At 37.4% G+C, this 27,391-nt stretch overlaps 1 protein-coding gene across 1 annotated transcript in view; it reads left to right on the forward strand.

Moving 5' to 3' along the window:
* The window catches only part of dph1 (diphthamide biosynthesis 1), an 83,717-nt gene extending 71,479 nt beyond the window's left edge, over positions 1-12,238 (forward strand). The window contains exons 10-12 of the mRNA XM_079611329.1: positions 3,580-3,658; positions 8,275-8,409; positions 11,624-12,238. Of these exons, the coding sequence (XP_079467455.1) occupies positions 3,580-3,658; positions 8,275-8,409; positions 11,624-11,704 (295 nt within the window). The 3' untranslated portion in view covers positions 11,705-12,238. The remainder of the gene's footprint in view (positions 1-3,579; positions 3,659-8,274; positions 8,410-11,623) is intronic.
* The last annotated feature ends 15,153 nt before the right edge of the window (positions 12,239-27,391 follow it).

A 27,391-nucleotide genomic window follows, 5' to 3' on the forward strand; every position in this document is an offset into this window, starting at 1 on the left:
CGTATGGCTCCCTGCAGCGAGGGCTGTCTCAGGCGAGGGGACAGATGCCAGCTCTGAAAAGCCTGTAAATTGAATTTGGTGGCGTGCTGAGGTTCCCGATGCAGCCTCAACCCTCCTGCATATTTGAAATCCGATTCTGATACAGATACTAAGTTGATATTTGCATTTACCACCCATTCCTTATTTCGGTCTCTATTTCTGTCTGTCTTGAACTAGACTTCTAAGGAAGACTCCCGTTGCCTTCTGCTCTCTTCCTTTGCTTTCTGCTGTTTTGTGTTTTGTATGATCTTTGCTTGGGATTTCGGTAAATCTAAACACAACTCCTGACTGGATATTATAGTGTTACTGTTAACCAAGAAGCTGTTAATTAAAAAAAATACAGTATCTAAATTAATTTGACACTTTTTAAGAGCCCCTTTTTATAAAATTTTATAAAACTTCAGCTGCCTATATGCAAGAGGCAATATATTATTAGAGCCATCCATCCATCCATCCATCCATCCATCCATCCATCCATCCATCCATCCATCCATCCATCCATCCATCCATCCATCCATCCACCTACCTATCTATGAATCTATCTATGAATCTATCTATGAATCTATCTATGAATCTATCTATCTATCTATCTATCTATCTATCTATCTATCTATCTATCTATCTATCTATCTATCTATCTATCTATCTATCTATCGACCTATCTATCTATCTATCTATCTATCTATCTATCTATCTATCTATCTATCTATCTATCTATCTATCTATCTACCTATCTATCTATCGACCTACCGACCTACCTACCTATCTATCTATCTATCTATCGACCTACCTACCTATATCTACCTATCTACCGACCTACCGACCTACCGACCTACCGACCTACCTACCTACCTATCTACCTATCTACCTACCTATCTATCGACCTACCTACCTATATCTACCTATCTACCGACCTACCGACCTACCGACCTACCTACCTACCTACCTACCTACCTATCTACCTATCTACCTACCTACCTATCTATCGACCTACCTACCTACCTACCTACCTATCTACCTATCTACCTATCTACCTACCTACCTACCTACCTATCTATCGACCTACCTACCTACCTACCTACCTACCTACCTATCTATCTAATCTATCGATCTATCGATCTATCGATCTATCGATCTATCGATCTATCGATCGACCGACCGACCGACCGACCGACCGACCGACCGACCTACCTACCTACCTACCTATCATCTAAACTTAAAGCTTTTAAAACTTCTTCATACTTTATTAAACTATATGGTCCGGCTTTCTCAAGCCAACGTAAAATTTGTCTCAACAAACTTTTTAATCTAGTTATGCTTGCAACCATGTCAACTGCCAAACATGACGTCAAAAACTGTGGTTGGTCTTGTACATGTCCATCAGACAGCCCCTTCCTGTGGGTGATTTTTAGCCAGAGTTGACAATAATATGGGGCAGACTTTATACCGATCAAATGTCTGACACTGTGAGACTAACCAAATTCCCACACACAGTAGTCAAATTAGGCAGCTGTTGCTTTAGTCTGTGTTTAACTAAAACAAACTTGTGCCTATCGCCTAATCTTAATCTTCAAGGAAAGGGTTTCAATAATGTACTGTCATTCATTAATTTACCTTTGGGGGTGTGTGGATTATTTGGCAACAGGCATACCATGATGCAACCCCTGGAGCAACTAAGGATTAAGAGTCACGCTCAAAGCTGAGATTCGAGGGGTCATAAGAACCAGTGGCAGTTTAAACAGTTTAAGTTTAAACAAACATCTGTGGATTCATTAACAAGATTCAAACCACCAACACTATGATTTGCATTATGGATCTATAACTCACTGAAGTCAGTCCTGCCATACACCTGGGTATTAAGATGTTTTGGTCGATCCAACCACAAGCAATTACATCTTAGAGGTAGTTCACTCACGGCTCTTCCTTGATTCTAATTGTTTGTATGTGGACATGCATCAGTCATATTTCATAATGTCACAACCTCTTTATAGTGACTCAACAGCAAACCTGCTTCTAATGAAATAATGTGTAAAAGACAGCAGCACATTCATGTGTATATATATATATATATACACATATATTTATATACTTGTATGAGAAATATATCCTTCTATTTTTTTTTAATGTAAGAGTGTACGCTTTGTTCAAGCCTACTTATAGTTCTTTTCTGTTGTCTTGTCAGTTTCCCAAGTGTGGAGTTTAGCTGCAGGTGTGCGGAGTCCAGTGAATGTTCTCTTACATTAGGCCTCCGAATACCCACAATTCCTGCTCCAGTGCTTCTGTATTCATAACACACATTCTAAAGACAAATGCACCTTCTTTAGACACTCTTTCGCTCTGCCTGCCAACGATCACATATACTGTTCCTCGTGTGACTCTCTGAGCGCTCCCTCACCTCTAATGTCACTGTTATTCCTTCTCTCTCTCTCTCTCTCTCTCTCTCTCTCTCTCTCTCTCTCTCTCTCTCTCTCTCTCTCTCTCTCTCTCTCTCTCTCTCTCTCTCTCTCTCTCTCTCTCTCTCTCTCTCCCTCCCCCTCTCTCTCTCTCTCTCTCTCTCTCTCTCTCTCTCTCTCTCTCTCTCTCTCTCTCTCTCTCTCTCTCTCTCTCTCTCTCCCCCTCTCTCGCTCTCCCTCCTTCTCTCTGTCTCTGCCGCCCAGTCTGGCTGCTATGTAGGGTAGCTCCGTGGAGACTAGGGCATTGCAGTGCCGTTGTTTTTGCTCACCTAACCTTTCTTATCGCTGCCTCTTTCTCGCCTCAACCCTCTTTCCTTTGTTTTTCTCCTCTCCCCACTCTTTCTTTATTTTATTTGACTCCATGCTTGTCTAAATAATAATGCTTTGCAGGGAAGCTTTAGGGGAGTGCAGATTTACTCTCATATTTACAGAAGAGAGCATCAGCACTGCACATCAATGCTGTTCATATTCACATTCTCCCTGCGAGCTGAGCTGTGCTCTGCTTCCCCAAGTGCTTCTTGCCTTTCCTTCACATGTATCTTAAATAGTATGAGGCAATTTGATTCAAGATTTTTGTTGTTTAAAACAAACTTAAAATTTGTTTTCTGTGATTAAAATAAAGCAGTGGGTCACAGTGGTTCATAATCTAGATTATCTATATGTTTTGTTTATAAACTAGTTTTGCACATTCATAATGAATGGTTATAATATGCAGATTACAGTGAACATTTTTTTTTTCTTTTTTTTCTTCAACACATTCCTGGTCTTATTGTTATTCATCAGTGCACGTTATTCCAAAGAAAAAAACGTATATATTTGCACTTATGTTTTCATCTCCAAAATTACGTTTGCATTCTGATGTCTCCACACCCCCAGGACATTTTAGATTTCATTCTTTATAACAAACCCACTGATTCTGTATTTACTCACCCTGCCGATACAAGTTTTAGTTATCGATGAATGAAAAGCCCTGCATTTTGTATGACGCACTCTGAAATAATCACATAACTTAAGTAAAATGGCTTGCGAACATTATAATTTAGGCTACTTTGTTTAACTACCCCTCTCTCTCTATATAAATACATAGGTGGGTGCAGATCGCTTGTCCTCGCCTCTCCATCGACTGGGGAACGGCTTTCTCCAAACCCCTGCTGTCTCCATATGAGGTACTCGAGACTTGCATGCATGCACACAGCACAGTCCTCCATCTACTGTCCTTTACTATGAAAGAGAAGACAAAGACTTGTACTGACCATACAAAACTTCATCTCCCTTAACACGAGGCACACACAGCTGCACATCCACTGCAGGTGTTCACTTCTGCCCCGTCAGTCGAAATGCTGCCAGCCATGTTTGTGATGCGTGTTTCTGGACATTTCTGAGTGCCTTTGGGACATAAAGGCTCTGAATGCATTTGTGTGTACAACGCGTGTATGTGTTTGCGCTTGCAAACAAACATCTATGCACACACCTTCGTGCTATGTGAAGGAACAGGGTTTGTTTACTCCCCATCTCTACTCCTCGGAGACAGGCGGGATGAGTCGGCCAGCTCAGGGTGGAACAGTAGCTCCTCCCACTGGCCGACTGGCTGCAGCGCCTCTCCAAACGTGTCTTTCTCTCTCACATCACCAGAAGCTTGTGCGCATCTTGATTCATGTCATGCCAAAACAGGACTTAGCCAGAATCACACACCAAGCGCTTTTTCTTGGGATAGGTGTCTCGGTTAAATCCCTATTCCCCATTCCCACATGCAAAACAAGAACATCTGGCGGGTTTTATCTGCAGATAGACCTCATTAGGATTCCTGTTTCTCTTTTCGCTTGGTCCACCAGGAATATCACAAGCATAATGTAGTAGTGGTCGACTGATATGGGATTTTCTGTGGCTGATACCAAAATCTATACTGATATCTTGAGATCGAGGTGTCCGATAGCTGATATAATGCAAATGTGCGTGATATTTTTATTCAACAAGGATTCTTTGTTTACTGTGATTTTTGATTATATAATTTAATTACATGTAACATAAAAGTAATGTTAATTACTTTACTTACTTGTATTAATGCAAAATAACACATGTAAAATTGTAAGTCATAACTAAAATATATACTATAATTTCTAAAAATGAATTATACATTCATAAAAGTAAATATAAAATTTTATAAATAAATAAATTCAGGTATAAATTGGAATAACTTCTGTTTTCCTTTATATTTATCAATAGGGTTCCAAAAAAAATATTAGGAGTATCAAGTAAGGAGTCCATACGGAGTAATGGCTGATACAAATTCAGCTTTTAATCACAGAAATAAATTATATTTTGAAGTATATTAAAATAGAAAATCATTATTTTAAATTGTAATAATATTTTACAATATTACTGTATTTTATGACATTTTGATCAAATAAATGCTGGCTTGATGAGCATAAGAGACTTCCAAAAACATTAAAAATAGTAATGTTTCCAAACTATACTATATCACTATAGTCACGGTAGCACTTCCCATGAGTTAGATTGAATTACAATAGATTTCCCCAACACCTCAACATCTCAATCTTAGATTCAGCCACCCGTAATAATTGTTTTCCATGTGTTATCTCTGTTCTTTAGTCTGTTTTAAAGCCCCTTTCTGCTCATTTGCCAGATCAGATGTGACTCTTTCTTTGAAACTGCCTAAGGGTCAGAAGCTAGTGTTTAGTGTGAACTGTTCAATGAAGCTGCCAGCTGAGAGACTACTTGAGGCTCTGGTGTGCTTGTCCTCTTGTTGTTGTGCATCTGGGCCATTCATTTATCTCTCTCTGTCCTGGTTAGAACCAGTTTGCTGTCTTTGTCCAAGACAGTAGTGCATGAAATAGCCTTCATCTCTTATATAACAGCTTCAAAGTCATTTCGATAGTAAACAAACTTGTAGTAGGGCGAATCATCCCGATAACAAAGCGGGGGTGGACCGCTGGCAAAACCAGCAATGCAGGTTTGAGAGGTGGCGCCCCGCCAAATCTCGCGAGAATCACGCCTTGCTTTACGGCACGTCACATACATCAACAACATATGAAGCAGCCTCTATGGAAGACACTAGCACGCATTTCAGACGTGAATCATGGCAGAGTCGACGAAGAAAACGAAGAGGGCATCAGGCTGTGAGTGCAGAGACGGCTCTGCATCAGTGGTATTTACGACTGTAACGTTAAATACAAGTACTCCACGGCGACTCTAGGGGTCGCTGTTTGACAATAACAGAAACTGCATAGTATGCCTTTAACCGTTCGAAACCCTGCCTATAAAAAGGTTCCTTGAGGGACAATCAGCACATTAGAAGGATTATTTAATACAAGGTTTACTTACTTTAGTAATGACAACTAAAAATTGTGAAAAAGAAAGGACACCCTATTGAATTCTATGATTTTACATATCAGGAGGACATAATAAAAATCATCTGGTTCTTGGCAGGTCTTAAAATGAAGTAAATACAACCTCAGATGAACGTCAACACATGACATATCACACCTATACATTATATTTACTTAAATTCACTATGTGCACTATCCATTGACAATGCTGTTGACTTCATTCTGCCACAAGAAGAATCTTCCACTTCTGTTAATCGGCCAAGCAGAAATGGTTATCTGCCATTGCCTCTCAAAATGACTAAATATCAGCCTATTAATCATCCCGGCCAATATATCGGTCTATAGCTACAATGTACCCACTGTACCAGTAGAAGATCATTTATGTTGAGTTTTTTATGGCATCATATCTCTTAGTGAAAAATTACAATGCTCAGTAGAGCCATATTGTTGCACTGCATAATCATATGTGCTTCTGATGTTGTGTGTCACCATAATCCATTTTCATTGCCACTTGGCCCACGCTGGAGCTCAGTGCATTTTGGTGTAGAAACGTAGTGCAAATATGGCATTATGAGAATACATTAGAATGCAGCAATAGCATGCTGATGTTTTGTAGTGTAACCGTGTTTCTGCCCAGCCTGGTTGCTTAAATATCTGAACATTCATAATAAAGCTTTTCTCAGACACTGCCACCTTAATGCATCTCTGCTTGTGTTTGCTCTTTCTGTGGAGTCAGGGAGTGTAAAAGTGAAGAATGAAGAAAGAGAGAGAAGGCAGTGACTTTCAGTGTGTGTCATGTTATATTTATAGTCAATGACACACTTGCCTCTCATGTCAGTGTAGGGATTAGAAGGTAGCTTATGCACAGCTCTGATGAAAAGCCAGTGAAAGAGGGATGGATGTGTCAGGGTTAATAAGGACATGATGGATGGAGGAAGAGAGAACGAAGGACTGATGTTAGCAACACATCCATAGTAAGTAAAATGCTCATCCTAGATCTTTTTAATCTCAAGTCTTTTATAATGTTTAAATAAGAATTATAATACAATATATTCATATAATAATAATGTTTATTATATCAATATTTTATTGTATTATTTTTTATTTAATTAGGATATATTTTATGTATATTATTTCATAATATTCAATATTATTATTTTTTAATGTTAATGTTTAGTTAGTTTTATAAACAAATATAAATAGTAAAATAGTGTTTGTATAAATCTTCATGACTTTTTGGTCCCTACATAATTCCTTTACTTCCATTTGTTTTGTAGTTTGATGGCTTTAACTATTAATATAATATTATATAATTTTTTATATTTTTATATTTTATTATTAATTCATTTGTTATTAATACAACATTGTAAATATTTTATATAATTTTAATAATAGTTAAAATTATTATTACCTTTTGTTTGTTTGTTTTGGGTCTCTACATAATTCCCTTACTTCCATTTGTGTTATTTCCTTGTTTGATACTATTATTCTAAAATATTAATAAAAAATAAAGTGTGAGTAGGTCCAAACTTCTGACTGGTAGTTTGATCAAAGCTCTGACGGTTCTGCAATCTCTTTCTAGAATATTTTTATTTTATTAAATTAACAAACCAATAATAATTCTATGTAGGGTTGAGACTCTATATTATAAAATGCATTCTATATTTCAGAAGCCTCAATTTTCACAGGAAACCATTCAGGCCAAAACTTCTCGACTGTCACTTTTCCAGTCAATAAAAGAGAGTGACTGTACTGTAGTATTAGCTTTTGAAGGCTATTTAAGAGAGATTTATGAAGATTCATTTGTTTGTGAGGTTTTGTTGTACTGTCAGTGGAGAGAGACAGTCCTTCACCGGAGGCAGGGGCGTTTGTCATCTCTCCCACGGTATTAGAGCCGTACGTTACAGCGTGCCTCGCTTGTGAAATGGGTATACTTGCCCACGGGCGGAGACGAACACGGCGCATTGATTATTCATATAAGCAGCTCAGTCTGACTGGTGAAATCCTGCTGGAGTTTATGTAATGTAGCCACATGCACGAGGAAGTCCTGCATTCCTCTAGAGGCCCTCTAATGTATTCGTCTGCATTTGTAGGTCACATGGAACAGCACGGATCTCACCTCGACTCTGAGTCTCTGCTCGGTGCATATCGCCAGTGGGGGAGATCTTTGCGCATCGGTAATACAAGAAGCCATCCGGGATGCTTTTTTGCGGTATGAGAGTCATGTGACGTGCCCTCTTAGATGAGAAGCGTCGTGTTTGACTATATCTCCCTTGATACTCGACTGCGCTCATAGCGTATGCGTGTATCGACCCGTCAGCTGTTGGCAGCACTGCCATGTTGTTTTCTCAAGATTCTCGCCGTTCCTCTGGCTTGTAGCTACAGTGTTTGATGCTGCAGTCAGCTGTCTTTAATTAAAGATCTCTCTGTTTCAGGCAGCAGTAGCGCTGCAGCAGGTGGGATGGCAGGAAGTGTATCCTATGGACTTCTATTCCAATCAGAGCCTGGGGGCTTGGACTCCTAATCACCCAGACAACCAACCAAAAAGACCTTCACGCAAACCCACCCAGGTGTGTGTGTGTGTGCGTGCGTGCGTGTGCGTGCGTGCGTGTGTGTATGTGTGTCAGAGATAATATATGCAGTTATACAAGTACACTGAACAAAATAATAAACGCAACACTTTTGTTTTTGTCCCCATTTTTCATGAGCTGAACTCAAAGATCTAAGACATTTTCTATGTACACAAAAGGCCTATTTCTCTCAAATATTGGTCACAAATCTTTTCGGACCCCCCCATACAGTTAAACTGCACATTATAGAGTGGCCTTTTATTGTGGCCAGCCTAAGGCACACCTGTGCAATAATCATGCTGTCTAATCAGCATCTTGATATGCCACACCTGTGAGGTGGATGGATTATCTCGGCAAAGGAGAAGTGCTCTCTAACACAGATTAAGACAGATTTGTGAACAATATTTGAGAGAAATAGGCCTTTTGTGTACATAGAAAAAGTCTTAGATCTTTGAGTTCAGCTCATGAAAAATGGGGGCATCATCAATCCTAAATAATAGGGTGGGATGGTTTTTACAGGAAATTGCGTACTTGTCATCACCCATGTGTGTCTTATCATATCCATATAGGGTGTTTCTCAAATGGATGGCTGCATTCTACCGAGACTGCGTCTTTTCTAGTCCTCCTCTGCAATTAAAAGCTAGAATGAGACTGTAACGAGGTTTGTTGTTATGGGAATGAGAAGGCGGGAACAGGCGAACATTCACAAACTTTAATAATAAAACAAACTCAAAATGAAAGTAAAGGCGGCAGCCCCTCACGGATGACACACACATAATAAAACATAAACAAAACACAACATAAAATCCAGGCCTGGTCCTCTCTCGTCCTTCACTGTCGTCGCTCCTCCTTTTATGCTTTCGAAGCTCCTCCGTGAGAGATACAAGACCAGCGCGCAGGTGTCGCTCATCATCAATCACGCCGCTCTCTCACAACCCTCTGCCTCGTGCTGCTCGCCACAGAGACGGTCTAGTGCGAGCGCATGGCTACATCACGCACGCTCGCGCCCCCACAGTCACGCTACGAAAATACCTAATTTTATAAGAAATTTTTTTTTATTACAAATCTTTATATTAACTGGCTTTCTTACTTTATAGGCAGTTTAGTGTTCGTGATTAATTTACAGCAAAACAAAAGTTAACATCTATGCTTTCATGTCCGAAAACATTATTTTTGTCCAACATTTCATAATATTCTCAGACAAGCTCAATGCCGACCTCTGGGGAATCACCCTTTTGTAAAAAAAAAAAAACAGCGAACAGAGGAGATCCTGCTGGCAAAAAGAGAATGCAACAGAGCTTGTAATAAAACGAGAATCAACATTGGCTTGGCTTTTCAGAGATGGCAAGAATTGAGGGATTTGAAATGTTTTAAGAGTGACTGTGTCTAACAGAGTTTATTGTAAAACGTTATCTATTGTGATGGGTCATATTCATCCGCACAGTCACGCAGAGACAAAGCACAACCAAAAAATGTTTCCGCAAAATGCAGTTTTGTTTTTTTAACCACTAGTGGGCCAAAAGTTGCATAGTGTAGTTACATTATATATTATATTAAAGTTATGTAGTCCTTTAATATATTTAAACATTTTAATCTGATTACAATTATAGTTAAAAGTGATTCAATTTTGTTAATTTTTGTAAACAAATATAAATATTGAACTCGTGCCTATGTGTTAATTTTATTTTTATTTTTTGTTCTGTACATAATTCCTTTACTTCAGTTTGTTATTTACTAGTTTGGTGGCTTTAACTATAATTCTAAAACATTAATAATAAAGAGTTACTTCTGACTGGTAGTTTGGTCACCACTCTGTTTAATAAACTGTACACAATATTCAGAGTTTAATCTACATATGTAAGAAACAGAGTTTGAGAACCACAGTCTCTGACATTGATGTATGCTATAATGAATACAGGATTATATAACGGTGCCACCTAGTGATGAAGCACTAACAGAGTATCCAGGCATCTGCTCCTGCACTAAAACACACCATCAGAAGAGTCTTATGGGAGTGTTGTTCAGTGTTATGTTTGTCAAGCTTTTTATGGCTCATCGTTTAAAAAGCAGCAGCATGCGTTTAATGTGTTTCCTGTCTTACGATATTGAAGGGTCATTGTTAATTGAACAGTTTAGCGTTCTGCTGGTTTGTTAATATGCTTCATGACAGAAAAAGCTTATGTCAGTGTTATTAATTTCTAGTCCTTAAGCCAAGTGCACAAGACTGAAACTCAGTTTCATTTTGTTACAGTTGATGTTTTAAGTTTCTCACGCTTCACATAACTATTAACAGTGATCATTTCCATTGAAATATCATACTTGCAATCATTAAATATGTAAATAAAAGTCAAAAGTTTGGAGTGTGTAAGATTTTTTTTTTGTTGTTGAAAGAAGTATCTTATGCTCATTAAGGTTGCATTTATTTGATCATAAATACAGTAAAATAATAAGATTCTGAAATATTATTACAATTTAAAATAACAGTTTTCTATTAGTTTAAATTGCAATTTATTCCTGTTATGCAAAGCTACATTTTCAGCATATACTGCAGTATATGATCTTTCAGAAATCATTCTAATATGCTGATTTGGTGCTCAAGGAACATTTCTGATTGTTATAAATGTTGAAAACTGTTGTGCTGCTTAATATTGTTGTTAAAACCATTATATATATATTTTTAAAACCTGTCAACAGCAAGTCTTGTCTGATACCCAAAACTCTATTACCAGTCTTCTGTCAGCCTGAGAGTTTGACTGAGAAAGCCAGGGATAATAATCAAAATATCAGTTTATTGAATAATCATAATTGCATGTTTTAATGCTCATACTTTCTCTGGATGTTTTAATGCTCAAACTTAATCTGAATGTTCAATGCACAGACTCTGTCTGACCAGTACAAATCCAGCAAGTGCTATTATACTAAAGAGCATAAGCATTTCAAAATGACTGCTTCACAACATTGACTTTGAAATGGAGACATTCTATACTTGTGTGTGTTTTGCAATCTGACATAAGTAGTTTAAGACTCATCCTTCATCTTGTTTCTCTCCATTCCGCAGAATCAACTTTAGTCAGAAAGGAGCAATATCTTGTAATTGCTGCACTTAGCGTGCGGTTAAATGTGTAAAGTGCACCAATACAACAGAAACAAGAATCGACCTTCTGTCTTGTTGTAGTTTGCTTGAGTTTAATAATCTCTCGTCCTCTTCCCACAGAAGACGGGTTCAGATGCCGGTCAGCTGGTGAGGAGCTGTGGCCGTGAGCAGAGCGCCTCCTGTGGCTGCCAGGCAGAATAAACACAGTCATCCACAAGGAGACAAGCAAGCCAATCACATCTCACTATGGACATCAAAGCTCTGTATCCGCAACACACTTCATCAAATCAGCACTCTGAGTGAAAGACACAAAAAACACAAGTGAGAGGGAGAATCAATGAGTCTGTGTGAGAGGAACACACACAAAATAAGTCTGTGTGTGTCATGTCGCTGGTGTGTGAGAGATAATCCGTTGAAAAGAGCGCTGACCCCGAATGCAGTGTTTCGTCTTACGGCGTGTGGGTGGCTTTAGTTACACGTAATCATCTTGTCTCTCACTTAGAAAGGAGCAGCCAGCCACTTTGCATTGGTGACCTTCATCCTTTCAAAATTACAGCGGGAAGCAAGAGCGCATTCAGAATTATTCCTCTGCAAAGAAAGATAATACTCATTCTAAATTCCGACTTTTATTTCCTATTATGTTGGGATGAGTGGTTCTCCAACATAAAGGAGCTCTTTGAATGATTTGTACAGGATGCGTTTTAGTTGCACACGAAATAAAATTAAATGTTTACATTTTGCTGTCAGACTTTGATTAACTGCTGTTACACGGATGCCAGTATGTATTTTGTCTTTTGTAATCACTGAACAGTGAAACCCAGGATGGATCAGCGGTCAGCTCAAACACACGGAGCCAATTTCCCTAAAGCGGATTAGGCAAAGTCTTGGACCAACTTTCGCTGTCAGTAGTGATTATTCTTGGTGAAATCTTTTCTAGTCTGAGACCAAACCTGATCTGCGTCCGGGAAAGCAGTCATGTTCCTGTGATTTTGGCTCTGAAGATGCTGACTCTAAGACTAGTTTAGCTCCTTTAGGTGTCTTCTTTTAGATTGAATATATGTTGTGCCCATAATTGTTTATTGGTCTACTAGATCATTTTTAAGTAAAAAGGAGCAATAAACACTATGTGAGGTTCAACGTGTGTGTGTGTGTGTGTGTGTGTGTGTGTGTGTGTGTGTGTGTGTGTGTGTGTGTGTGTGTGTGTGTGTGTGTGTGTGTGTGTGTGTGTGTGTGTGTGTGTGTGTGTGTGTGTGTGTGTGTGTGTGTGTGTGTGTGTGTGTGTGTGTGTGTGTGTGTGTGTGTGTGTGTGTGTGTGTGTGTGTGTGTGTGTGTGTGTGTGTGTGTGTGTGTGTGTGTGTGTGTGTGTGTGTGTGTGTGTGTGTGTGTGTGTGTGTGTGTGTGTGTGATAATAATTAATAAAAGGTTATTATTTTTTTCTATTTATTGGTTAATATTTTATAATAACAATAATATTTATTGTTATAAATTTGTCCAACATTTATGGAATAATTATTATTATTATATATAAAATATATAAAACTGTATGATCATTATTATTAATATAATTAGGAATAATATTTTTTACTATTTATTGGTTACTATTTCATAATAATAATAATTATTATTATTATTAGTAATATAAACTATATTATTAATTATAAACTAATTGTTCTTTATTTTTCCATTTATTATTTTGAAAATAATTATTATTATTAGTAAATTGGCCAATATAATTAATAAATGAACATGCAAGGCCAGAGATTTGCATAGATCATTGTGAAGGAGATGATGTTCAATAGTCTAGTGATCTGTGGAGTTTCTGCTGAGTTTGCGGGTGGACCTGGTCGTACATTATTGCCACTCTCTCTTATATAACATCTGTATCCGTTTATTGATGTTACTGCATTTTAATTGATTGCCTGTGATCTTAGAGAGGTGATCTTATTTCATCAGGTTATTGATGCCAATGTATCAGTGTCCACTAGGTGATGCTGTCTGCCTGATCATGCAGCGAAGTCTTACCTGAGAGTTCAGCCGTTGCTGTTTGCTGTTGCTGTCTGATTGATTTACTGCTTTATTTTGCATGGCAGTGTACGAGAACGCATGCTTTAGTTATTGGTGTGGCAATTACTTCCAGATGTGCTGAGGATGTCGGTGTTTGCCTCTGTCTCTCCTCCACACACTCGCACATTTCTGTGGCTGTACTAGGCATTCATTTCCTTTTTCGTGGAAAGGGCACGAAAATTGACAAGAAGAGCCGAGAGATGCTCGAATTTCTCTGTCTCTGCCAATGCATGCATGCTGAGCTCATGAGGACGAGTTCATCACGAACCTCATGATGTTTCCCATATGTGAATCTGTTCCTCAGAAGACGAGGCTTCTTGAGTAAATTTGCACCGATTGTCCACGTTTGTCATTTCAGCATTGTTAAAATGTTGAATTCTTCTTTTCTTCTTTGTCAAAAATCATGTATTTTTCATAATGTTTTACCTTAAGGTATTTTTTTGTAGGACGACTCCCATACAAATGTATTGTATTGGTACAATGAATTGTGTATATATATATATATATATATATATATTGTGTGTGTGTGTGTGTGTGTGTGTGTGTGTGTGTGTGTGTGTGTGTGTGTGTGTGTGTGTGTGTATAGTGTATATTACAATATACAATTATTTATATGTGAGAGTAACACTGCAGTCAATAGATTTATTTGCCAATATTCAGTAAAATGTGATATATTAAACAGTATATCAGTTAATGATAGGCTTATAATGAACTATATAGTCACCTTAATATTTTTATAGTGTTTAAAGAGATAAAAAATATATACCCAATATAGTAAGAGGACCAAAAAAGCGACCAAAATGATCTGAAGCCTCGGGTGAAGGCGAACCACTGATATCAGAAACTGTAATTGCTAAAGTGAGCCATGCAGAGCTGAAAGCAGAGGGACGTTGGAGATTTACAGAAAATAAGATTGTCTGTGAAAGTGAGGAGAAATATCAAGTGTTAAAAGGAGATGAGTAATTATGTGTGGGAGGTCAGTCTGTCCTGTATGATACAGCCAAAAACACCTCTACAAAAAATCCAACATGCACTACTACAAATGAATTTCACCACTGGTGGCTGTTTCTTTTCCTCCATGGCATCTTACTTTATTTTATTAACGGCTGTTACCGAACGGTTGTTTGGAGATGAATCATGCTCAGTTCTTCTCAAAGCTCTGGTTTTGAAGGACAGTCCGATTAAGAGCGGTCCTGTTTGGAAAGAAAGTCGTGATTTGGCTGTTTTTGAATATCTGGATGTGTGACGATGACTGTGTCTGAACAAGCAAAACCTATTCCATGCAGACAGAATTATGTCCTTGTTTTAACTCACTTGAGTAGAGAACCTGCAAGACAATAACAAAGGAAATTTGTATATGTTTTATATAACAATTTGTTTGACATTACATGAAAGTTGATGACATATATTACATTTTAGTTATATCGACTCATCTGAGTAGAAGCCTAAATACAAACACATCTAATGTATGTATATATATATAGTTCGAAAACAACAATTGTAGATGTGGTTATGGGCAATATTAATGCCTCAATATTGTATACAGTATGTTATTGTACTTTTTTAATAGAGGTCTGATAATAACTGGTCTGATTTGAGCTAATTCATCAGACAGTTATCAGTTCTGTTAACACCACCACCGCTTACAGTAAGGATAGAAACCTGCATTAAATACACCTGCATTAAATACTTTTTTCAATCTTCGATTAGATTGTTCAAGTATGTTTGATGCAAGATGGTGGCCCAGTATAAATATGATTCGGTGTCATGAAAAGTAAGTTAGGTGGTAAGATACACCTTTAACTAACAAAGTACTCACCTTTGTTTGATTACAATTTTGGCCATTTAATTCAGAAACATTCTTACAATTACACACATTTTACACTTGCACTTTTACATTTAACAGCTGACAAACAAATAGCATTTTATTATGATACACTAAAAAAATAGTGATACTGTAAGCTATATGGATTCCAGTACTTAACATAAAAAATATGGTGACCAAATCTGTTAAGGCATTTGGGTTAACATACTGTACATACTGTAACCAAACTTTCTGACAAAAAAACAAACTTTATTTTAACCCTAAACCTGGTTAGTAAAATTTGTATTAATATATTTTCTATTTCAATTGTGTAATTGCACTGTAACAATGGCACATTAAAATAAAGTGTGTCCAAAATCTCGGTTGCACTTTATTTTAAAATACGTGCACTTGCGTGTACTTACACACTGTAAACAATTATTGTTGGTTTAACTTTTTTCTTTCTTTTTTTAAGTCACCTGGTTGCCTTTATTTTAAGTTCATTGAAATAAAAAATAAAATAAAAAAGTTAATACAGTGGAAATTGGTTTAATCAACAGAAACTTAAAATATTGTTATCTGAACCACATACATTATCTAAGTTGATTTGACAAAAGTAACTAATAAGTACATAGTAGTATGTATGCAGAACAGGACTGTAAAATAACGTGCTAAATCTTTATCTGATTTTTACAGCACAATATACCATCTTTATACAGGTAGAAGATAAACTGATGACTCTGACTGTGCCCCAATTCTCACACTATGCTAATAAATATGCAAGATTAAATATAAGGGCAAAGTGTATAAAAAAAATATATATATAGGATGCCAAAAGTCTGGGAAATGTACTATTTCCAAAGAAGTATTTTTTCATGCGTGAACCTAAAACATATTGCATAATGAAGTTTAAGGGGTAGCACTTTATTTTAAGAACATAGTCACACGTTACTACATTACTATAACAGTAAATTATGCATAATTACAACTAACCCTAAACCAAACCCTAACCGTAACTCTAGTAAGTACTTTACTGTAACTACGTCACCTTAAAATAAAGTGTAACCCAAATAATAGGGCACTGTTTTCATATGTGCCCAGAAGTATACGTACTTATCACTAAGTTTCAGTACACTTTTAGTGTGTATGCAAATTGGAACACAGTGTGTAAGTTCATCAAAAGAGACATTTCAAACCAATGTACCAAATACAAAAAAATAACATCTGTATCATGACTGAAACAAACTATGGGTACCAGATTTAGAGAGAGCATGATGTATCAGATGCAGAAGTTTCTGCCCCCTAGCGACCATGGCTGTAGACTGTTACCAGAAGTGTTGTTGCTACAGTAACAATCTAATGCCACGGTTGCCATGGAGACAGCAAGAGAAGGGTTTTCGATGGAAACTGTAGACAAGCTAACCCGATTGGCCGGCCGGCTACGACACGGCCCACATATTCAGCACAGGGGTTTCCAGGGCAGATGACACAGATTCCTGCTCGCCGCTCTTAAAGCTGTACTAACCAGGCCCACGTGGACTTGACAAGACTCTGTCAGTGGTTGAATTCTCTGTGGATTGTTGCCAGACGTCAGTAGCCATGACTGTAGACTGTTACTGTACTTTCAGGCACATTTAGCAGTAAGCAGTCTAGAGCCAAGGTATTGATGCACTGACCTTGGATGCTTTCCCACTTTTTTCGAGTGCATTTACTGTTACGCATCTTGTTTTTCTTAGCCTTGAAAAAAAAAAAAAAAAAAACATTGTTTAGAATATTAATGTTAAAAAATGCTATTTCATTTAAGTCTATTTTTAATGTAAAATGCTCTATATAATAGTATTTTGATACACAAAAGACCTTATGTTGCACATTTAAACCATCTAGAAATCTGTCTAAACAATAAGCAAGCATCTCCGATGGCTGCTATAAATAGGAAAGCAGTTTCCCTGGCCTAGAATGACACCATCAAGGGTCCATAATGGCATGGCCCGCTTCCACAACTCTGTATTGATTGCGGTGGAGATTATCGGACTGACTCACTCCAGGATATTAGCTGCTGGTGGTTGTGATGGAAAGGGTTATGCAAGCCTAATTCAGTAACATGCTCTGACGTCCATGTTGTTGATGTTACGTGTAGTGAGTGACATCATTAACTGATGCCCCTGTAGCCGAGAGGATAAACTAAAGTATCACTTGTTGTGACCCTGTAGTCATTATGCAGTATAATGTTTCCTGCTGCTGATGTGTTGCTTCTGTTTGTGCAGTTTATTTCAGGCCTCAAACGATGACTAACTCTGTGAGCTTTTCATTCGCATTGACTGATTTAAGGTGCAGTCAAATCACAAAACAGTTTTTCGTTGCAGTGATGAGGTAAAGCGGTGATTTTCACGATTGCAGTTACACAAACTTGCAAAACACTTTGAAAATAACAGACCTTTTAGATATGCTGACTAAATCTGTTTTTAAAGGAATAAGTCACCCATTAGCATTTTTGTCATCGTTTACTCATCCCTCGGGTTTCTTCAAATCAAACTGGTTTGGCTTCCTTTCTTTTGTGAAACACAAAAGGATATGTTTGGTAGAACATGAGTGTATAAATGGTTATTTTTTTGAGTGAACTGTCCCTTTAAGTTATGGTTGGTTTTCTGCTTGAAACCATGTGCGCTATCCATGGTGCTGACCAGAATTCGTTTTTTTTCCATTGATTGATTTTTTACAACTTAATAGTTACATGTATTGAAAACAAATAATACAGTTATGATTTACGCTTTAGAGGAATTGTTCCCTCAAAGTATGTTTTTCCTACTGTAGAAGTCAATAGATACCGTCAACCTTTTTGGTTATCAACGTTCTTTAAAATATCTTCTTTTGTGTTAAACGGAAGAAAGAAACTTATACAGGTTTGGAACAACTTGAGGGTAAGTAAGTAGGCTATACGCTAATGACAATTTCATTTTTGAGTGAACTATCCCTTTAAGTAGCTACATAATTAAAGTAGTCATAATTGTGGTATATGAGCGATATCTTACGGAAGAAATAGTTTAAATGTTAATGTTTTGTACCCCCCACTCGTTTATTTTATTATATGAATGCAAAGTGAGTTTAAGCGATTTATTCGTGCTTATGTGTATTAGCCTGAAGATTTCATCTTAACCTTTCCCTCACACAATCTCCTGTTCGTCTAGATAGAATAAGAGGGGGGTAATCCCTCGATTATGTCAATGAGGATATAACGACAATAGTGCGAATTCCATGCCGAATTATTCTGCAAAACTCGTGTAGAGAGTTTTGGATGTTCTCCACGTTGTTTCCACCCCCTCAGAAACCCCCCACCTCCCGCATTGCGAACCCTCGTGGGGCGCAAGGTGGACGGCTGCGCACGCGCCACACGCGCGCTGTCTCTTTAAGTGATCCCGACAGGCTGCTGGAAATCGTCGGCGTGTGCGCAGGAATGACGCAGGATTGACTTCATCTGAAAGTACGTCACGATATTGTTACTTCAAAATTAAGAAGCTCGAGAGAGAGGCATAGAGCAACATTGTAGGCTCGTCTTTTCCCCCTGTGTGAATTGGAAATGGCAAGTAACAATAAGATAACATAAATAATATCTCGCGGACAGCGAAAAAAGAACAGCTGGACACATGCATACAGTATGCGTAATATGAACGCGTTTGAGGTTTAAGATGCACTCAGGTTGCATTTGAGTGCATTTCATATTAAATCTTAGCGCTTCGCCGATCAGTTTTCTCAAAATAGATATGTCTGTAGGCTATAGGCTACCTGACAAATATAAGGTTGAGAGATGCTTCTAGAGCGCTAGCAAAATAGAATACTAGAAATGGGACATTTATTAAACATAGATGCCACATTAATTTCTAGCACAGCAAGGCGCTCAACCTTGAAGATCTACCTTTTGCATAGCGACTCAATGCTACATTTAACACATCCAGCTTGAATGTAACCAAATATATCTGTGCTAGTGGGGTAATAAAACATATAAAAACAAATGCCAAGTCTTTACAGTTTTAATAGTCTTGTAAGGGACGAAGAAAGTTCTAACCCCTTTTTAAAATGATTTAAAAAATGCATGTACATGTAATTTTGCAAATAAAATGATAAGGTTGATCATCACATATGTGTCTTTGACTTTCCAAGAGACACCCTGGTTTCTGATATGTCACTGCACATGTGCGCAAAAGTGAGTCACACTGCAGTAACTTATAAGTCGCTCACATCTACGAAATATAACCGGGAAGGCCATTGGCACCACAAATCACAAATGCATTCCATTTTCTACTATATCCGGATTTATTTTATTTTATAAGGGGGTAATAATAATTGTAACGTTTTGTTTTATTTTATCCCCATTTTGTCCAGCATTTATTACCATAAATTCACTTACCTCGTATTAAAGCAGTCCAAATAAAATTCAAGAAACTTCTCAGCTGGCATCACCAAAGTAACCATCAACTTCAGTGTATTGTTGGTTACCTCTGCTGATGAGAAATGATGCTGAATGCAATGTGTTATGTGTTCCGCTGCATGTATCCACTCACTCTTTTGCCGTCGATCACACTTGTGAAATTTAACGGGTTCTCCCATCGTTCGCAATTTATAGACAGCCTGTAGTGATAGTAATGCGGATGGGAGGGGGATCTCATTCATTGAAAAACATCAGCAGCATCGCGCCTCGGACGTGCTGTATGACGTCACCGAGGACATGCAGTCAACGGGCTGCGCGCGCTGGATAGAGAGGGTCACGCAGAAAATGCGTAAAGACCTTCACGACTCGAGTTCAGAGATGATACGGGGAATATAATTTTTTATTTATATTATTCTCAGCGCTAACCGTGTGGGATTATTGCATCTGGAATTTACTTAGACAAAAACAACAACAAAAAATTATTTATACCTAATCATGTCGCTCCAAACCTTTATGAATTATTTTCTTCTTTGAAACACAACAAGAATATATTTTGAAGAATATTGGTAACTAAACCATTTACAGTAGGTGACCAATTTCTTCCAATATATGGACAATAAAAAAACTTATTATAGCCTATAAAATATATTCCACTGAAGAAAGAAAGTCATACAGTTTCAGAATGACATTAGGGTGAACATTTTTAATTTCAAATGTTGTGTGAACTATTTCTTTAAGTTCGATTTCTGAGCAGTTGTCTAGTGCAGGAGGTTGTTCAGCAGTGTATCACTTCATCGGATGAAAATGCATTAATTCATATTCTTGAGTATTGTGCATTCTTAACTGCGTAACTAGAGACTTGTAAAAGAAAAAAGATAAAGTTAATTGGATGTTTACCATGTTGGGATAATTTTTTATTATTTATTTAAAAAAAAAACAGTGAAGCAGTTCTGGAATACGACATTTTAAGCATTTTTCAAACAGGAGTCAAAAATGTAAGAACTTTTGTCCACCAAATGAAAGTCAGTGTGTGGTGCAACCTGTTGGAAACCATTTTCTCCTCATGTGCTAAGTAAACTTGGAGAACTCTTTTTAGATATAACAACAGTATATTCACGAAAGTATTTTTTATTTCATGGTTACACACTTGACATGTATGCTGTACTTGACACACACACACACACACACACACGTTACCAATTTAGCTTCTCAAACCAAAAGCGTTATTAGCCATGATTTTTAAATGATTTCTCAATTTCTATAATCCTGGACATTCTGCTTTGTCATTGAGTTGTCCTATAGCAGCAACCAGAAGTCAAACTGAGTAATCCTTCTCATTCAGCTGTGAACATTTATGTCTCTATGATTTTCAATAGAGTTTAAAAGCGACTAGGCTTTCGGAGAATAGGAATTGGGACTGGCGTGTGCATGTTTGCCCAACATGCAGCCTGTCGTCGTGTAGTTTTGCTCACTATGATTCACCTCACACCGATTGGCTTTCAGCTCTCGCTGGCATTGCCAATCCCTCGTACTTCCCCTGTCACTTTCTCTCCTCTCTTGTCACTTCCACCCACACTCTCCTGATCCCACTCTCTGCTAAACATGATCGCCCACACATACAACCACCTCATTCACCTCTTCCCTGACACTTGGATTTATTTGCTCTCATTTGTGTCCATGAGTTTTACGTTCACATTCTGCATGTGTCCCTGATGAATCTCCTGTGATTTGCACTGATTACTCACCTAATCCTGACATCAGGCCTCCTTTAAACTTCACATTCAGGTGTATATTTACATTTATGCATTTGGCAGATGTTTAACTTACAAGACTAACAATTACACACTGACACTCTTTGTTTTGTGCTGGGAAACCAGCTAAATAATTATGTTATTCAAAGCAAAAATCTGTTATCATATTCACAAATAATGGATAATTGTATCTAAATATTATGTGGACACAATGATTTGATATCTGTAATCAGTCTATTCTTGTGCCTGATCTGTTCTGTACTTATTTAGTGTCCTTTAAAGGAATAATCCAATGGCTCAATGGCAAAATATTGATTACCACAAGGAAAAAAAGTTCATTACTTGTTACATTGCATTTCAAGGTATACATTTACATTCTTATCAGTTCTTGTTTTCCCTGGGAATCGAACCCATGACCTTGGCGTTGCAAGCGCCAACACTCTAGCTTAATTCTTAATGGCAATAGGTGTGGCTGATACAAAACAATAGAACTGTATTTCTTATTATATTTTTTACCTCTTTTAAGGTTAATTTGTTGGTTTAGAATGGTTATAATCAGCTTTGGCTATACATGAACTACATGTTCAGCCAGTGGCGATCCAGAATTTAAAACAACTTTAAAGGCTCCTTCAGTCACAATATTATTTATACACACCAGACCTGTTTTTTTTTATTATTATTTTTTTCAATGTCAAAGAGGACACTGCATATATAGTTTATATCATTCTAGTTTGCACGGAAAACCCAGCGATCTCTAGTCCTCTTTCTCTCAGTCTTCACAGAGTTCTTCAAAGATGAGTCTCCCGTAGCTGCGAACTGATCGTGTTGGAAAACAAGGCAGAGACGCAGCATGAGCTGTGCAAACTTATGAGAGTCATTAATAAAAGATGTGCACTCTGAAGCAATCATGGTCATGCTGATCCAGAGGCAGCCATTGATTCCCGGCATCACAAGTGCGGCATAATTAGTCTTGTGAATTAAATATGAAATAGTAGTACGTCATTGAGCGCTCCTCTGAGCCTTACCTCCATCCCCCCTGATCTCCCTCGCTTTGCCCCAGTCTCTGCCCTACTTAAACAGCATGCTCCTTTGCCTTGGTCTCTGTACCCTCTCTCTTTATGTCTTTTTTTTGGGTTGCTCTGTCCAAAAGCACCCCGACTAGGCTTGCCCGGTTCCCCTCCATGCAGCAACAGCATCTGTCAGAGAGGCTCCACGGGGCTCAGCCTCCACTGCAGAGTTCTGCCTCAGTCAGTCATCAGTATTCTCTCTCCATCTCTTCCACTCACGCTCTGTCATTCCCCCTCTTTCACTTCTGCTCAGCCGTGGCATACATTGAGCCGCACTGAGGCATTCCTCTGACAGATATGCTGCAATCTGCCTTCTGGCGCAGAACATCCCCTCACTATCTGAAATGTGTTGACAACATGCGTGACAACTGTTGAATCATTTGATATTGTTCAATGGTGATGCTTTGTTAAACTTACAAGACTAGAAATTTCATGCTGACGCTATTTGATTTGTGCTGGGAAACCTGCTAAATAATTGTTATTCAAAGCAAAAATCACTTATCATATTCACATAATGCATATATCTAAATATTATGTGGGCACAATGAGTTGATAGCTGTAATCAGTCTATTCGTGGGCCTTATCTGTTCTGTACTTGCTTTTGGTGTCCTTTAAAGGAATAATCCAATCTAAACTTTTTAGATGTATCATCCCTTCGTTTTCTTCTTTTTTACACCGACATCTGAGGTAAAATAAAGCACTTGCAGTGAAAGTAAATGGAGCAGTTTGACGGAATTAAAAGCTGAAATGTAAAGCGTGTAAGTATATCTAATAGTTCTTGAATTAATATTTCTGTTAAAACTTGTGTATTATTTGAGCTGAAATTCGGTTTAGGCTTTGACACTTTATGGCGATAAAGTCGTAAAATCAGATATAACACAGAAAAGGTTAGTACGCGATTTTTCCATAAAAAATGCATTTTTAATGCATATTGTTTACATATTGTTGTACTATTGAAACAAAGTATTTTAACATTTTACGAATTGACTTGTATATTTAATTAAATCATAAGCACCTAAACATTTTGAGATTTCTAAAGTTCAAAAGTTTGCAGAACAAAGTGATATTAAATGTTGATATTAGAAGCCTTCTTATCTATTGATAACAAAACAAAATAGATCTCTTAACTGCACTTACCATTGGAAAGCCAGTGGATGTTCTCATTCACTCAAAGGAACTGGTGGAGATAACCAACCATGTGTCCATTTATTTATGAAAACATGTTACACGTGCCTCCAGAAGTGACATACATCTTCCAGTAAGTTACAGTATGGCCCTTAATTCAGACTTAGATCACACTCTAAAAAATGCTGGGTTGTTTTAACCCAATCTTGGGTCAAATATGGACAAACCCAAACATTGGATAAAAAATGCAATTTAAAAATTTAACCCAATGGCTGGGTTTGTCCATATTTGACCCAAGATTGGGTTAAAACAACCCAGCATTTTTTAGAGTGCAGTCATCATGTTTTCTGTGTAAAGAGATTCTGGAAAGGATGTCATCCTGGGCTGGTGTAGGTGTTATTGGCTTGTCTCATGAAACACTCAGCGCTTTCCAAAAAACTATTAAAAAAAAAAAACATTTTCTAATGACTCACTACCTTGACCACAAAAACGGACTGACTCACTCATTTAGTGAGTGGTGAAATGGTAGCATGCATTAAAGCACATTTACTCGATAATGTTTTATCACTATATACATCAGTCTAAAGGCTACTCTGGTAAAATAAAAAATAAAAAAGCAGAATGCGTCACTGGCGATGTGCTCTATTCCGAAAAAAAAAATGAGTTAAGGAGCATAAAACAGAGGCAGACGCAAAACCACATCTCAGGCTTCAGGGAAACGCGTCAGTCTTTCATCTTAACCTGTTCTCCAGGGGCCAGCACAGAGAAACGGGCCCGGGAAAACCAAAACCACTTTTATCATCTCAATTCACTCAGATCTGCTGTGACTACAGCTCCAGTAAACAATTCACAAGTGCTCTGTTTTCAAGCAGCCAGCCATAAATATTCATTAAATTCTACTGTTAGATACCAAATTCAATGTTTTATGTCATACTGTACCGTACAGTATATTAAGTCATGCATGGTTACTGTATATATAGGGTTTATACAGTTTATGAATAAAATAGTGTGTGTGTGTGTGTGTGTGTGTGTGTGTGTTCGTTCTGAATAAACTTTAAAAATGCAAAGCTCTCATCCATAACATTCTTCAGAATAGGTAGATAGGTAGATGGATAGATGGATAGATAGATAGATAGATAGATAGATAGATAGATAGATAGATAGATAGATAGATAGATAGATAGATAGATAGATAGATAGATAGATAGATAGATAGATAGATAGATAGATAGAGTAAGATTAACAAGACAACTGATTTCACACATATAAAATGTAATAGATTTATTTTAACTAATTTCTAAGCAGTTGTCAGTTGCGTCGCTTAATTGTGCGATATTTCTATTGGTTAGAAATGCTGGTGCATTGTGGGTTTACTTATGCTGAGGTCTCTGAATGCAGCAGCAGGTTTGTGAGTCATGAATGTGCTGGAACAAACGTTTTCTTACGTAGGCAGGGAATATAGCAGTGCTTGTTTGATTCTGCTTCTGCCATTATATGGCATATCAATTCTGCAAATAAGAAGCCCGTGGCCATAGCATGAAAAAAACCTCCCACCATACGGGCTGGTGTGTTAGGGTCTTTGTCTTTCCTCCACTTGTTGACTTTTTGTCACTTCACAAATGTTTAATGTTGCTCTAAATCTGCATCTTCCCTCGGTTTCATATCTAATTCACAGTCGTAACTGAATTATGGATGAGAGCTTTACATCTTTCAAGTTTCTCCAGAAATCATTTTCATTGCCACACTAGGCTATTTTGTATGGGTCCGGATTTCTCATCCTGATTTAAAATCACAGTTAATATTTACTAATTGCTTGTTCCAAATCATAAATGTGTCATATAACATATGGAAATCACATAATATTTGTCCCAAACACTTTTTGCTGTCTAAAATCAGAAAGTCTATTTAGGTCCCTGATCAGCTGTGCATCCCTGCATCTTAAATTTCTCTCTCCTCCTCTAAAACACACACACACACACACACACACACACTGATTGCGCTGCTGCTGTCCCCACAGAACTAATGACTCACAGCAGTGACTCATCCCGTTTCCTTCCTCCATCACAAACACTCTACACATCGTTGTATTATCTCCATGTTTAACCTGAGCAAAGATGGAGAAAGACAGATTTTTTTTTTCCTTCTATCGCATATTTGTTTTCAAAAATGATCTCTCTCTCTCTCTGTGTGCTGTTGTGTTGATGAAATAAGGCGAAATGTGTTCTGACAGGTAGGAATAAGAACAACAGATTTTTGATCAATACTAAGGATTTGTGTTTTTTAATGCTTTAAAATGTTTTTTTGAATTATCGTAAAACCCAATTACTATGGCAAAAGTAATTCAGTAAAGAATCATTCCTGTCCATTTTTATTTTTTCAAGAAAATGTGTCCTAAGGGACAATTGTGGATGGCTAAATTGGCAGTGTCCCAGGGGCATTAGTAGACTCTTGTTTGGGTGTTGGAAGACATTTAGGTGCTCAAAAAAACAAAAAACAACACAGGCGTCTGGAATAAATAGTCCATGCTGTAATGTGGACAAGTGCTCACACTCTCTCGCCAACATTGATTGTCCAGAAATCCAGAGGAAAAACCAAGGACAGTAATATGAAGACTTGAATGTCAAGGTAAGATCTACAGAGATGCCTCAATCATACAAATAGGCTTATTTACAATAGGCTACCAGTCAATAGGCTGCAGTCCCTGAAATAATGGATTTAGGCCTATTTTGTTTCCCTGAAATGGGATAATTGCTGACCTGTCAAAACTTTACAGGAATAAACCTATCCACTTTCTAGTCCTAAAACCTGGAAGAGAGTTTGTATTTTTGGGTTCCTCTGCGAATTTACTATTTCCTTATAATTTATCTTTTATGTAAAACGTTGGCCTGTGGTTAACATTAGCCATGATGAAATTTTGTTCACATAAATTAGTCATATCTTAAAAATGAGTTTTGACGCCACTGTATTGTTTAAAACGTAAGTTGCTAAACCAAATTGATAAAGGGTGTGTTTACACGCTTCGCTTGACACATTTGAAATTTGACATGTCTTGAAGGCCTAGTCCATTTTTATTAGCAACTTTTATACACCTTTATTTTTTTTAAAAAATATACATTCCATAGACTTCTATACACACAGTACACACACGTTTGGTTTTCCATATTTCATGGGGACTTTCCATAGACATAATGATTTTATAGGCCTACTGTACAAACTATATATTACAAACACCAACCTTACCCCTAAACCTATAGAAAACGTTCTGCATTTTTACATTTTCAAAAAACGTCACTTGATTTAGCTGTTTTCCTCATGGGGAGCAAAATGTTTTGTCTCAATATTAGCCTATATAACGTATAGGACCTCACACACACAAACTTCAAAATACATATTTGAGGTAGTACTCACTTAAAAATGTTGGGTTAAAAATAACCCAACGAATAACCCAACTGTGGGTTAGTATAGCACCTTCCCAACTGTGGGTTATTTTAACCCAATGCATTGGGTTAAACTCCAGTTGGGTTAAAATAACCCAACAGTTGAGTTAAATATTTATTTTTATTTATGACCTTATTTTAATAAATAAAATCCATTGTTTTCAAATATTTTTATATTGTTTATTTGTATAAAAAAATACATATGTTTCAACAAATA

This window comes from Phoxinus phoxinus (assembly GCF_949152265.1).
Source record: "Phoxinus phoxinus genome assembly, chromosome: 4".
NCBI lineage: Eukaryota > Metazoa > Chordata > Actinopteri > Cypriniformes > Leuciscidae > Phoxinus > Phoxinus phoxinus.